The sequence below is a fragment of the Aedes albopictus genome, chromosome 3, assembly GCF_035046485.1.
Source record: "Aedes albopictus strain Foshan chromosome 3, AalbF5, whole genome shotgun sequence".
Taxonomy (NCBI): domain Eukaryota; kingdom Metazoa; phylum Arthropoda; class Insecta; order Diptera; family Culicidae; genus Aedes; species Aedes albopictus.
In genome coordinates, this window is record NC_085138.1 from 379,138,848 (window position 1) to 379,153,527 (window position 14,680).

General features: G+C 37.9%; 1 protein-coding gene and 1 long non-coding RNA gene across 7 annotated transcripts in view; one reads left to right on the plus strand and one right to left on the minus strand.

Annotated features, from left to right (window-relative positions):
• LOC109409926 (nephrin) overlaps positions 1-14,680 on the minus strand; it is an 851,818-nt gene that overhangs the window by 616,269 nt on the left and 220,869 nt on the right. For 4 of the 6 annotated variants that reach the window (XM_062855793.1, XM_062855792.1, XM_062855791.1 and 1 more), the window contains exon 3: positions 9,978-10,139. The exons of the other annotated variants lie outside the window; for them this stretch is intronic. In XM_062855793.1, coding sequence (XP_062711777.1) covers positions 9,978-10,139 — 162 coding nt within the window. The remainder of the gene's footprint in view (positions 1-9,977; positions 10,140-14,680) is intronic. 6 annotated transcript variants of the gene reach the window in all.
• On the plus strand, positions 1,757-4,868 carry LOC134289637 (uncharacterized). The gene is made up of 2 exons (XR_009998593.1): positions 1,757-3,127; positions 3,633-4,868. It is a non-coding gene; the product is annotated as an uncharacterized LOC134289637 (long non-coding RNA).

Here is a 14,680-nt window from a genome sequence, read left to right on the forward strand (position 1 = left end):
AGGAATCCCGAATGACTTTCGGAAGAAATTCACTCAAGGAATTCTATTAGGGAACCTCGATGGAGTTCTAGATGGAATCCCCGGAAGAATTCAATGAGAAATTTTTGGAGGAATCTCCGAAGCAATTCGAAGAGGCATCACAACAGAAATTCGAAGAGGCATCACAACAGAAATTCCAAGAGGAAACTCCGAAAACAATCCAGGAGGAATCTCCGAAGTCATGGCAGGAGGAGTTCCCGTAGGAGGAGGAATCCTTAGAGGAAGTTCAGCAGGAATTTCCGAAAGAACTCCAGGAGCAATCCCCAAAGGAACTCTAGAAGGAATCCTCGAAAGAATTCCAAAAGAAATCATGTTTCTCCGAAAGAATTCAAAGAGGAATCTCCGAAGCAATCTCCGAAAGAATCCCTGAAGGAAGTCCAGAAAGAATACCCGACTGAATTCCAGGAGGGTTTCCTGAAGGAATTTCAAGAGAAATCCCCGAAAAAATTGTAGGAGGAATTCCTGCAGCAATCCCAGGGGGAACCCCTGCAGGAATTCTGAGAGGAATCTCCAAAGGACTTCCAAGCGGAATAATCGACGGATTTTCAAAAGGAAACCCCAAGGGAATTCCAAGGAGAAACCCTATAGGTAGTTCAAGAGAAATCTCCGAAGAAATTCCAGGAGGACTTCAGGAGGAATTGCATGAGGAACCCCTGGAGGAAATCAAGAAGAAATCTCCGTAGGAATTTTAAAGGAAACCATCCATGAAATTCCAGGAGGAAACCCCGAAGGAATTTCAGGAGAAATCCACGACAGTATATCAGGAGGAATCCCCGAAAGAATTTCAAATGGAATCCTTGAAGGAAGTCCAGGTGGAATCCTCGATAAAAAATCCAGGAGGAATTCCAGAATGAATTCTAGGAGGTATCTCCGAAAGAATTCCAGAAAGAATCCCCGAAAGTATTTCAGGAAGAATCTCCAAAGGAAGTCCAGAAGAAATCCCCGAAGGAATTCCATGAGGAATCCCTGAAGTTATTACAAGAGGAATCTCCGAAGGAATTCTAAGACGAATCAACAAAGGAATTTCAGGACGAAGCCACGAAGGAATTCCTGGATTAATCCACGACTGATCGTCCGGCGGAAACCCCGAAGGAATTTCAGGAGAATTCTAGGTGGTTAGAAACATAAGATAAACCATGTCAAAGAACTTCATTCTAGATGCACCTGGCGCCACATAGCGGCTGAATTATGCACTAAACTTACCACCATTTGATAGCCATAAACTTTGCTGAAGGTATAAACTATGCAGGGGATAAGGTTTTTGAGTTACAGTTTAGAAAATGATGAAGTCTTCGGGTGATGCCAAACTTTCTGCGGGTGCTGCAATTTTCAATTGGGATGTTGCAATACTAGACGGTGCGATTCCATATTTATGGCGGGTAGTGTAAATCTTAATATTAAACGTTCTAAGCACGATAACAAAATCGAAACAATTATCCATGATATATCCCAGATTTTTTTTTCAATAGTTTCTTCTGCCATAGAGTGCCATGCTTTGTATCACTTGAGATGTAACGCTGTGAAACATAAGAAGCAAGCATTACTTGAAATAAATTATCGGAAAACCTTCCGAAATGTTTATTCTACGAATATACTTGTAATGTTTTTCTATCGTAGAATCTAGTAAAATCAACAGAATTTTTCTAGGAATTCCCAAAGATAACCAATCAGCTGAGAACCTTAAAGCAATTCGAAAGAAACCACGGAAAGGTGTGCCTAACCAAATGTTTTAAATATCTTAGTAACTAAAAAAAAATCAGAGCTAAAAAAATTTCAAGATTTTTTTTATTCTTCAACCACTTAACCTAATTTACAGCTCTTTTGTCCACTAGAGTACTGCTTGAGCGATTATGCACTTTTGTACTGCGCCTATGTATATTCTATTCTTATTCTACTTTTTCGAACTGGTTGTTTTTGCGCTGTTGTCACTTTTCTACACTGTGCATATTAGAATGATGAGCATGAGGATGTTAATGTGTGACTCTTGTTCCTTTTCCTGACCGATTGGGGGTTCATAATGAATTGCTGTTGGCTGATAGCCAAGTTTCCGGGTCCGTTAGAGCACATCCCAGGTAACAATTTGATGCTGTACAAACGTTTTTTCAACTATTTGAAAGCAGCCTTTATTTGAACAAAAAACACAAGTGGTACAATGTTTTATTCAGCCTCTAAACATATAATTTTGGTGGTTTTATTCAACCTTTAGCTGATATGAAGTTCATTGAAAGGCCGATTTAGAGTTTAATATGCGCTTAATTAGTCATCAGTCAAATTATTTATTTTGGTCATAAACAAAACGTACATTTTCGTAAGCATTGCTTTCCATTTTCGGCTTTCTATTTCCAGAAGAGATGTTAAGGAATGTATAAACTAATCTATGGGAAAACTGGGCTTTCAACCCGGACCTCCTGATTCATAGTCACTCACCTTAGCACCTACACCACACACTACAATATTCTCGAAAATGAGAGCATTAATTGTTGTGTCTGAATAATCAAGCACATTAATTGAATTAAACCTGGATTAAGGCTGAAGCTGAGGAATTCCACGGAGTCATGTCAGTCGATCTTGAGCGACCATTTCAAAAATATCTGAAACTTAGCACAGTTTTTCCATTTCATATAAATCGCCATTTTTCGATATTAAACCTTCATATTCACTCACGACTAACTTTTCAAAAGGGTGTATGCGAAAATAGTTCAAAAATATTCTAAAAGCTGTACAGCAAAAACGGATTGTTCGATTGTTATGAATTTTTCAGCAAAGTTAGATAACTAAATGATGATTCCTTAGAAAATATACACTGTAAAAAATTTCTTCTTTTACTTTAAAAAAATATGATCTTAGTCACAAAAACTCAAATATCTCAAAACCCTATCTTTTTACCAACGTCAATTTTTTAGGGGAAATGGCCCATTATATCAGCTATCTACCATAAAATTTTGGTGATGGTAAACTGATAAACAAAAAAGTTACGACATTTCAAACATTTCACAATTTTTACATTTAGCAACAAAAAAAAATTTTTTTTCTGTGTAAATTATTTTGAGAATTATATTTTGATGCTGATTTTATTGTAAAGGCCTGAGTATCGCGGACTGACTCAATATGCTCTCTCTGCGGGAGCCAAACATTGGGAGCCAACCATTGAAGATAGAGGTTATGTTAAACCTTGTTGTACCTGTGTGCTTGATTGAAGAGTATTGTTATCTAGGTGCTGCGGATATAATCAAAACTGTAGTCACGATATCTCCATTTGCCGCTGTCAATCCGTTGGAAAGCGAGGAGAAGGATAAACATTGTTTTGAACCCTTTTCAGCTAATTTTGTAATAACTATCCATCAAAATTTCCATCGCGAATGGAAAATAATAAACCTTGCACACGAAAACAAAACTGGAATAATGGTGGATTGATCATGTTTACCATTTCCGAACAGCGTCGCGACGGCATGTTTGACAACTGCGCTGAGAGAGGTGTTTGCAAGAAAATTGAACGCTCGTGCGTGTTTACAAGCTGTGTGCCGGGAGTGTGTTGGTGTGTGTTAGCTAGCTTGAAAAATAAAACCGTTTCTATTCGCAGCACCTAGGTAAAGGCTACCGCCTGAATTAAACAAGTTGTTTTCATGATATTTTAGTTTGATTATTCATAATTACTACAGTATCTATTTGAAACTGAGACGCGATCCAGTGTTGTGATCAAAAATATTGAGAGTGTCATACTTTTTATTGTACGTGACTGGTGAAAAAATCCCTTGATAGTGTTGAAAAACTGTTGATTATAAGAAAAATAAAATTAAACTTATTTTCAAGACAAAAGCCGTATAATAAAAGTTTTATATACGCGTAAACGCCTTGTTTATCTGCAAAAAAAATACCTCTTAGAGAACAGACTTTATGATCGGAAGAATAAGAGTAACTTCAACAACAACAAATGCATGAGAGGTACATACCACAAACAAACAGACGAAACGCCTAGAACAATTTTAGTGAAAATCCATCGCCCAGTTCACACTACCATCACCTGGTGGAAATGTTTCACGAAACACTGCGTTGTGCAATATCGTCATCAGAAGGCGCTAGTGTGAAACGTCAAACGGAAAGAAAAACGATGGGCGCTCTTATGGTTATGAAAGCCACAACCAAGATTCAAAATGATCGTTAAAGGCGTGGTCAATGAAAATTTCGTCAGTGTTACGTTTGTTTGTCTGTATACATACCATGACAATGCTCTGCTCACGAAAAAGCAAAAAAAAATACTACCGCTATGGATATTAAAAATTGTATAGTAAATTTTTTCTTCAGCCACCAACACCAAACTAGTCAGTTAAAACTAATAAGTGATTTTGTTTATTATAATCTAACGAACAACACGAACAGTCGCTTTCTCAAAGGTCTTCAACTCAACGCTCTCTTGTAGACCGTTTGATGAAAAAAAATGTTCAAAAGAGTTACGAAATCTCACCGAAAGCACCATAGATAAACTGAAAGAGACTGGTTATGCCCAAATGTCCACACTGTATACAAATTTACGCATTTGCACGTCCTGCCGTCTAGAATTTGACAAACGAGCCATCTGTATATCTTCGGTAAAGCAGGGTGCAGGAAGTTCGAAAACAACAACAACTGAGAAATTGCCAGAAGTGCTAAGTGCAGAGAGTCATGCCACCGTACCATCAGCGACATCTGTTTAAACAATTTAATTACGCCCCTTTTCAAAAATGCTTTGAAATATTCTTCAACATCTATACCCATTTCAATATTTTTAACGTTGCAAAACACGCTTTCAACATTCATCTTGAAGAAGAGGGAAAACACTTTTTTGGGGCCCCCACAAAAGCCTTTTTTGCTTGCTAACATTAGCTTTATTTTTCATATTGCTCAAATACTGTTCGAAAATAAGGAAAAACATTTTTGCTCATCTCTCAGAAGGGCCTCCACATCCGCATGGGCCCCGGGCCCCCACAATCCTTAATCCGGGCCTGTATATATAATATATAATAAAAACAACTTGTTTTACTCACGCAATGGCATCAAACTGCGATTTCCGGCCGAAATAATTTACACTAAAACAAATTTATTACTAAATGTGAAAATTGTGAAATGTTTGAATTGTCATAACTTTTTTGATTATTAGTTATCATCACCAAATTTTTATGGTAGATTGCCAATAGAATGGACCGTTTTCTCTAAAAAATTACGTTGGTAAAAAGATAGGGTTTTGAGATATTTGAGTTTTTGTGACAAAAATGATATTTTTTCAATGTTAAAAACGATTTTTTTCACAGTGTATATTTTTTTAGGAATCACCATTTAGTTATCTAACTTTGCTGTACAATAAAATCAGCATCAAATCGCGATACCCGGCCGAAATGATTTACACAGAAAAATTTTTTTTACTAAATGTAAAAATTGTGAAATTTTTGAAATGTTATAACTTTTTTGTTTATTAGTTTACCATCACCAAATTTTTATGGTAGATTGCTAATACAATGGACCGTTTTCCCTAAAAAAATCAAGTTGGTAAAAAGATAGGGTTTTGAGATATTTGAGTTTTTGTGACAAAAATGACATTTTTCAATGATAAAAAAGATTTTTTTTCACAGTGTATATTTTCTTAGAAATCACCATTTAGTTATCTAACTTTGCTGAAAAATTCATAACAATCTAACAATCCGTTTTTGCTGTGCATATTTTTGAATATTTTTGAACCATTTTCACATACACCCTTTTGAAAAGTTAGTCGTGGCTCTAAATAAAAATTTGATATCGAAAAATGGCGATTTAAATGGAACTGAAAAACTGTGCAAAGTTTCAGTTCAATAGAAAATCATGAATTAAAAAATTTCCTGAATTTTGATGCTGTTGCTTGGAATCGCTCAGCTGCGATGAGGACTCTACGAAAACATTGTTTGGGTCAGTTGTCAAAAATTATTTGATTAAAGGTTGAACAACAGATGATTAATTCTGCATGTTTTAGAGCTGGTTACACAGATGAATAATATTCTATTCAACTTGATATTCAGACATCCATGTTTTGCTGATTAAAGATGTTGAACAAGCCATACTTCAGACCAATATTCAGCTATCATTGCACAGTGGTTCACGAACCAGATTTACGAGGAAAGATGCATTCAACGCCTTCAAATGGGCTTTTAGGCAAATATGGTCTTCTACAAAGCTGTCCCTAAAAATAAGGCCCTCTTTCCAATGTGCATGAAAATTAGGATGGTCCATGTTTTCAAAGAAATTGGTAAGCAAACTTTTTTATTTGCAAGAATAACTATATACATTCTTCAGGAAAGTTGTAGATCTATCAATTTTGAGCAAGTTTGCTGCAGGCACTTTTTATGTAGCTTTAAAATTGACTGATCTAGTGGTATTTTTCTGAATAAGCTTAGGGTGGTTCAAGAAAAACCGGTTTTCTGGCGTTAACTTTTTCAGTTTCGATCTTTCATCAAAGTCGCCTAAGAAACACTTGTAGAGCATTTGAAGACGCGTCGTTTCGTGCGCTGAGGTGGTCGTTATGTCTTTTGGCTCAAAAAGTACAGACGTTTTTCTTCAAAAATCATAGATTTTTAAAAGGTGTTATGACGGGTTGGGGCAAACATAAAAAATATCTTTTGCCCGCATTCAAAAGAAGAAATGTTGTTATAAAACATCAAAAAATTAGAGGGGTTTTTTTTTTGTACTTCAAGTGAAAAATACTTGGAAAGTGCCTATTTTTCCTAGAAAATCATCAATATCTTTTGAACGGAATGACGTAGCAACACTCTCAGCGCACGAAAATGCGCCTAAAAGTGGTTCTTAGGCGACTTTGAAGAGAAATTTGAAACAAAAAAGATAAAGCAATAAAACGACTTGTTCTAGCGTCACCCTATGAAAACTATGGGAAAATGCTCCAAATTTGGTCAAAACAGTTTCAACGCTGTATCATTTTTGTTCCAAATTTCTCATCAAAGTTGTCTAAGAACCATTTTTAGAGTTTAAAAAACGCACATTTTCGAGCACTGAGAATGTTGCTACGTCATTCCGTTCAAACGATATTGACGACGCGTCTTCAAATGCTCTACAAGTGTTTCTTGGGCGACTTTGATGAAAAATCGAAACTGAAAAAGTTAACGCCAGAAAACCGGTTTTTTCTCGAACCACCCTAAGCTTATTCAGAAAAAAAAAATCTCTAGATCGATCAATTCTCAAGCTACATAAAAAGTGTCTTCAGCAAATTTGCCCAAAATTGATAGATCTACAACTTTCCCGAAGAATGTATATAGTTATTCTTGCAAATAAAAAAGTTTGCTTACCAATTTCTTTGAAAATATGGACCACCCTAATTTTCGTGTATACTAAAAGAGGGCCTTAATTTTAGGAACAACTTTGTAGAAGACCATATTAATCTAGAAAATCATTTTAAGGCGCTGAATGCATCTTTCCTCGTAAATCTGTTTCATGGACCATTGTGCAGTGGAGGTGGATACTTCATTCAGCGTAGACTCACCGCTACGAGTTGTAGCCCATCAAGTATCAAGTAAGTATGTAAACTTAACCCAAAGTTGCCAAATTATCTTAAAAAGTATAAATATGTATAAAAGGCAGAGTCGCTGAAAATTGGTTCGACTAAATTTTAGGATGAGAACGGTAATGTAACCTATTTTTATTAGCTTTCAACGCGGCCGCGTAAATGAAAACCGCGTAAAAAAAGACCTGACTGTAGTATGTTCTTTTTCAACATTTTCTCCACTTGAGAAACAAATTTAAGATCGGATTCAAAATTTTCGAAGTATCGCAGTGCACCTGTCAAGACTTCGCGGTGCACCAAATGCACCGTGGTACACGATCGGGAAACCTCTGCTTCAGAGGATTCCTCCAGCGTGTATGTCTATGTGAGGATTCCTCCAAAATTTTATCCTGTGAATTTCGCTAGAAACTTTTTGCTGGAGATTTTTGAGAATTTTTATTCGTAATTTCCTTCCAGGAAATTCATCTTTCAATTAATCCAAAAATTTCCATCTTGTATTCCTTCAATAACTACCACTAGAAAAGACTCCCTCTTGTATGCCTTACATGGTTTCCTCCAGATTCGCTAACGGATTTTTCCTGAGATTTGCTGCAGCAAATCCTTCAGAAACTCAATTTTTTTCTGTTTTATGAATAAGTTTTCCTAAGGAGCAGGAGTTTGATGATGCAGGAATAAGATAAAAGATTTCTCCAGGAATTTCTGAAGGATTCCAAGATGAAACTTTTAAAGACAACTTATCATTCCTGAAGGTTTCTCACGAGGAAGTTTTAGAGTATTTCTTGAAAGAACCCCAGTAAGATCCTTCAATGAACTTCTGATGGATTTCTACAAAGAGCTTCTTGAAGATTTTCAGAAGGAACTCCTGGAGGATTTCCAGAAATATCTCTCGGAAGAACACGAGAAGAGCTCCCAGAAGGAACGTCTGTAGGACTTTCAGAAGAAACTGCAGAATGATTAGCAAAAAAAAAATCCTATTGGAATTCTTCAAAGAACTTTGGGAGAAATTTTTGGACGGTTTAAACATTAAAAAACGGAAATATAACAGAAGAAACTCTTGGATCCCAATCAAAACTCCTGAAGGATTTTTTTCAAATTATTTTTTTTTCGAAGCAAGAAATTCCAGAAAAAAAAGTTGGAGGGATTTCTGAAAATAATATTGGAAGAATTCCCGTAGGAAATTTTGCAGAATCGGAGGAACTTCTGGTGTCATTTTCGTAGAAACATCGTGGTCAATCTGAAAGGCAACTCTTTGAATTTCAAGAGGGTGTCTTGGTTTAAACCCAGAATGATTATCTTCATGAGTTCCGTTTTTTGGTAGAATTACTGAAAGATTCCCTTAGGAAACTTCAGAAGGAATTTGGAAAGGGGCATCTGGGTGAATTCGAGAAGAAACTCTTGGAAAATCCCAGGGTCAGAAACTTTTTTCTTCGAAAACTTTCCATCGAATAGCGGAATAGTACGAGATAACCTAGCTAGAAAAATTCCAGATGGAACTTCTTGGAGACCCCTAAATATTGCTCGAAAGCAGTTCCCAGCGATGGCATTGACACATGTTTTAAGATTTGTTAAAAGTATCCCTGAAGGATTTTCATAAGACACTCATGAAGGAATGCCTTCCGAAAGAAAGGAAACAGAACATTGTTCGAAAAGTCGATACAAGAAATACACCTTTGTTAAAATGTGGAAATCGCGTTCCCGAAGATTGACAATTTCAGTCATTCTTCAAAGCGTTGTTCCGGCTAGTGAAACTGGCATGCATCACTCTTGCATCTAACGTAAAAAGACATATGTATCAATTTAAGATGAATGTATTGCGACTATACTCGTCGGCTGATAGACGAAAAAACTTAAACTTCGAAGACGCAGTGTGTATTTTATTGATAAATTCAGAGATACATTTGTGAAGAAATTTCACTTGTTTTGCTGAGATTCGAACCTACGACTCCGTATCGCTAGTCCGACGCTTTAAACAAGTAAACCGCATAACAAGTTACGATTCGGCTGAATATAAAGTTGGACCATCGTGGTGCTTCGAACCGAGTTTGATTTTCTTTTCTGCAGAATCGATTCTTCTGTGGCTTAGTTATTTAATGCGCCGGACTATCGATACGGTGTCGTGGGTTCAAATCTCACCAAAACAAGTGATATTTTCTTTTCACAAATTTATTTATAAATTTTTCAATTAAACGCATACTGTGAGAAGTTTCGCGTTTTTTTGTCCAATATCTTCAGCATCAGTTTTCTCCGTTCATGAATTTTGTTAGATATAGTGTTTGGTAAATTTGGGCTAAACATAACAAATTATATTTAGGATTCAACCAGGCTTCGGGTTGGTCTTGTTGGTTAAGTTATGATGATTTTTAACTATCCCTAGTTTAATTCAAAACCTGATAAAAATATGCAGTAACTTCAGCACACTTACCCAGCGCAAATCCATCCTTGGTCCACTGGACCGCTCCGGCCAGGTTGTTGATTTCGCATTTGAGCAACGCTTCGGACCCTTCCAGCACCTGGAGGTCCTTCGGCAGTATCCGAAATTTTTGCTGCTGACTACTGGTGCTGCCAACAAACAGCCCTGTTATCACTGAAAAGAGAAAAGGAAAAAAAAAACGTGATTAGCGCCAAAGTTTTCCGATCGAATTTAATTTCAAAGTAAATTTTCCCCTTTCGCTGCTTGCTGCTCGTGGATTGTGTGACAGAGAGGGCACCCCTGGACGCCAGAACTTGCCGGTGCCACATTAGCATGCATAATGAAGCACCAAAAACTACACATTGGCACAAGTGAGATAAACTGAAAGCTGCTTGAAGAGGCAGGGTGGACGGGCAAAAGGTGTGAAAACTCTTGCCTTTCGTGTCCCTGTTACCGGAAAGCTCCCGGAAAAAAACCTTTGCACTTCAACCAACAGCAGTGGGACCCATGAAATTCCCGAAACACGAACCCCGAAACGGACCCAAGCAAGTACAACTTAATTATTCACACAGTAATTGCACTTTGGCTGGTAGTTAGTAGCTTCTTCCGGTTCAGCATGAAACGAGTGTGGGTCCCCCGCCTCGCACCGTGGTCAACTGAAAGAACAGCTTTGGATCTCATGGTAGTCGAAATGGTAAACATGCATTCTTATCTGGCATTCGGAACCTCAAAGTGCCTCGGGGACACCTTGGGGAGTGGAGTTGGGGGGTACTCGAAAATGAGTTGCTTCCAAGAGGACCACGAGGGATGAGGGAAGCACACAGAGCAAATAGTTACCCGGAAAAGTTAAAATTCAATTTGAAAAGTTTCCATTCGAAGGGTTTTTTTTTTCTTGTACTTCCCGGGTCGGTGGTGTCCGGGGAGGTCGAAACGATTTTACCACTTTTTAGCAGCAATTTTTTAGTCATGCACGGAAGTACGTGATTCCCGGTGGAGCGGAAGAAAAAAAAAACTGCTCGTGTAATGTGGGTACCTCTGCTGCTGGAAGGAGAAATGAGCAACAAGCGCCGTGCAACTTGGACGACTGACTGGCTAATTGAAATCAGCTCTAGTAGTAGCGGGCGCGAGCACGAGTGGGCCAGCAGCAGCCCGGGATGATATATTTGCTTTGGATCGTTTCGTTTTCGAGTGTGCAAAAAGTTGATGGGGAATCGAATTAACAGCTTGAACGGGTTGGCGTTTGAAGAAAAACGTTGCTAATTTGGTTAGAATTGGGTTAGGAATTTTCTCACTGTTTTTTTGTTGGTTTAGTTCTTTGAATCTCAGTGGATTAAGCTTGTATCTGATAGTCAAATCCATGCTCTGACAACCTCTTTTTGTTATTTGCCCTTTCGAATTAGATTCTCAGAATCACAAAATGGCTTCAGAAAGTAAACTAGAATTTAATGATAAAAGAATAGAAAGTGTGAAGTAGAGTAGAGCAGGATAAAGTAGATTAGTGTAGAGTAGTGAATAGTGGAATAGAATAGAATACTCTGCTCTATTTTATACTGTTCTGCTCGACACAACTTCAGCCAACCCAAAAGTAGGCAGTGGATTTGAATGAGTTGGAGTAGAGTAGAAAAGAGCAGAAGAAATTTGTATACACTAGAGGCGAGCAGAGTACAGAAGAGTACCCAACATTTTGATTGCTAATTAGACATTGATGAGGTTTTCAGAAAAGTCGCAAAACTAAATACATTTTATTTTGGATTTATGACGGATCTAAAATCATCCTTTAGTCCTCTTGGCTAAAACATGTTACTAGGGTAGAGAAGAGTAGAGTAGAGTAGAGTAGAGTAGAGTAGAGTAGAGTAGAGTAGAGTAGAGTAGAGTAGAGTAGAGTAGAGTAGAGTAGAGTAGAGTAGAGTAGAGTAGAGTAGAGTAGAGTAGAGTAGAGTAGAGAGAGTAGAGTAGAGTAGAGTAGAGTAGAGTAGAGTAGAGTAGAGTAGAGTAGAGTAGAGTAGAGTAGAGTAGAGTAGAGTAGAGTAGAGTAGAGTAGAGTAGAGTAGAGTAGAGTAGAGTAGAGTAGAGTAGAGTAGAGTAGAGTAGAGTAGAGTAGAGTAGAGTAGAGTAGAGTAGAGTAGAGTAGAGTAGAGTAGAGTAGAGTAGAGTAAGTAGAGTAGAGTAGAGTAGAGTAGAGTAGAGTAGAGTAGAGTAGAGTAGAGTAGAGTAGAGTAGAGTAGAGTAGAGTAGAGTAGAGTAGAGTAGAGTTAGAGTAGAGTAGAGTAGAGTAGAGTAGAGTAGAGTAGAGTAGAGTAGAGTAGAGTAGAGTAGAGTAGAGTAGAGTAGAGTAGAGTAGAGTAGAGTAGAGTAGAGTAGAGTAGAGTAGAGTAGAGTAGTAAGTAGAGTAGAGTAGAGTAGAGTAGAGTAGAGTAGAGTAGAGTAGAGTAGAGTAGAGTAGAGTAGAGTAGAGTAGAGTAGAGTAGAGTAGAGTAGAGTAGAGTAGAGTAGAGTAGAGTAGAGTAGAGTAGAGTAGAGTAGAGTAGAGTAGAGTAGAGTAGAGTAGAGTAGAGTAGAGTAGAGTAGAGTAGAGTAGAGTAGAGTAGAGTAGAGTAGAGTAGAGTAGAGTAGAGTAAGAGTAGAGTAGAGTAGAGTAGAGTAGAGTAGGAGTAGAGTAGAGTAGAGTAGAGTAGAGTAGAGTAGAGTAGAGTAGAGTAGAGTAGAGTAGAGTAGAGTAGAGTAGAGTAGAGTAGAGTAGAGTAGAGTAGAGTAGAGTAGAGTAGAGTAGAGTAGAGTAGAGTAGAGTAGAGTAGAGTAGAGTAGAGTAGAGTAGAGTAGAGTAGAGTAGAGTAGAGTAGAGTAGAGTAGAGTAGAGTAGAGTAGAGTAGAGTAGAGTAGAGTAGAGTAGAGTAGAGTAGAGTAGAGTAGAGTAGAGTAGAGTAGAGTAGAGTAGAGTAGAGTAGAGTAGAGTAGAGTAGAGTAGAGTAGAGTAGAGTAGAGTAGAGTAGAGTAGAGTAGAGTAGAGTAGAGTAGAGTAGAGTAGAGTAGAGTAGAGTAGAGTAGAGTAGAGTAGAGTAGAGTAGAGTAGAGTAGAGTAGAGTAGAGTAGAGTAGAGTAGAGTAGAGTAGAGTAGAGTAGAGTAGAGTAGAGTAGAGTAGAGTAGAGTAGAGTAGAGTAGAGTAGAGTAGAGTAGAGTAGAGTAGAGTAGAGTAGAGTAGAGTAGAGTAGAGTAGAGTAGAGTAGAGTAGAGTAGAGTAGAGTAGAGTAGAGTAGAGTAGAGTAGAGTAGAGTAGAGTAGAGTAGAGTAGAGTAGAGTAGAGTAGAGTAGAGTAGAGTAGAGTAGAGTAGAGTAGAGTAGAGTAGAGTAGAGTAGAGTAGAGTAGAGTAGAGTAGAGTAGAGTAGAGTAGAGTAGAGTAGAGTAGAGTAGAGTAGAGTAGAGTAGAGTAGAGTAGAGTAGAGTAGAGTAGAGTAGAGTAGAGTAGAGTAGAGTAGAGTAGAGTAGAGTAGAGTAGAGTAGAGTAGAGTAGAGTAGAGTAGAGTAGAGTAGAGTAGAGTAGAGTAGAGTAGAGTAGAGTAGAGTAGAGTAGAGTAGAGTAGAGTAGAGTAGAGTAGAGTAGAGTAGAGTAGAGTAGAGTAGAGTAGAGTAGAGTAGAGTAGAGTAGAGTAGAGTAGAGTAGAGTAGAGTAGAGTAGAGTAGAGTAGAGTAGAGTAGAGTAGAGTAGAGTAGAGTAGAGTAGAGTAGAGTAGAGTAGAGTAGAGTAGAGTAGAGTAGAGTAGAGTAGAGTAGAGTAGAGTAGAGTAGAGTAGAGTAGAGTAGAGTAGAGTAGAGTAGAGTAGAGTAGAGTAGAGTAGAGTAGAGTAGAGTAGAGTAGAGTAGAGTAGAGTAGAGTAGAGTAGAGTAGAGTAGAGTAGAGTAGAGTAGAGTAGAGTAGAGTAGAGTAGAGTAGAGTAGAGTAGAGTAGAGTAGAGTAGAGTAGAGTAGAGTAGAGTAGAGTAGAGTAGAGTAGAGTAGAGTAGAGTAGAGTAGAGTAGAGTAGAGTAGAGTAGAGTAGAGTAGAGTAGAGTAGAGTAGAGTAGAGTAGAGTAGAGTAGAGTAGAGTAGAGTAGAGTAGAGTAGAGTAGAGTAGAGTAGAGTAGAGTAGAGTAGAGTAGAGTAGAGTAGAGTAGAGTAGAGTAGAGTAGAGTAGAGTAGAGTAGAGTAGAGTAGAGTAGAGTAGAGTAGAGTAGAGTAGAGTAGAGTAGAAGTAGAGTAGAGTAGAGTAGAGTAGAGTAGAGTATCTCTATGAGTTCTTCCAAAAATTCGTTCAGAAAATCCTCCAGGTAATACTAAGACAAATATTGAAAAATCCCTCAGTTCCTTTCTCTGCAACTTCTGTTGTGCTTACTGCAGACATTTTCTAAGAAATTCCTTCAGAAATCTCTCCACGGACTTCTCCAAGCAATTTTACATTGGAAATACTTTCAAAAGCTTCTAATGTTTTTTTTTATCTGAATTAACGAGAATATTAGCCCTAGGCTAGTTCATCTCCGGACCCACACTTTACTTTCCTTCCGAAGGAAGAACTCTCATTTTGCGAGTTTGTCGGGAGTGGGATTCGATCCAAGGTCCTCGGCGTGAAAGTCAAGTGTTCTAACCATCACACCAGGTCCGCTCGGACGGAACCATAGTAGCTATTTCTATATATAAGGCCGGAACAAATCTCATTTTCTTCTTTTGTCACTTTGCTCGCTG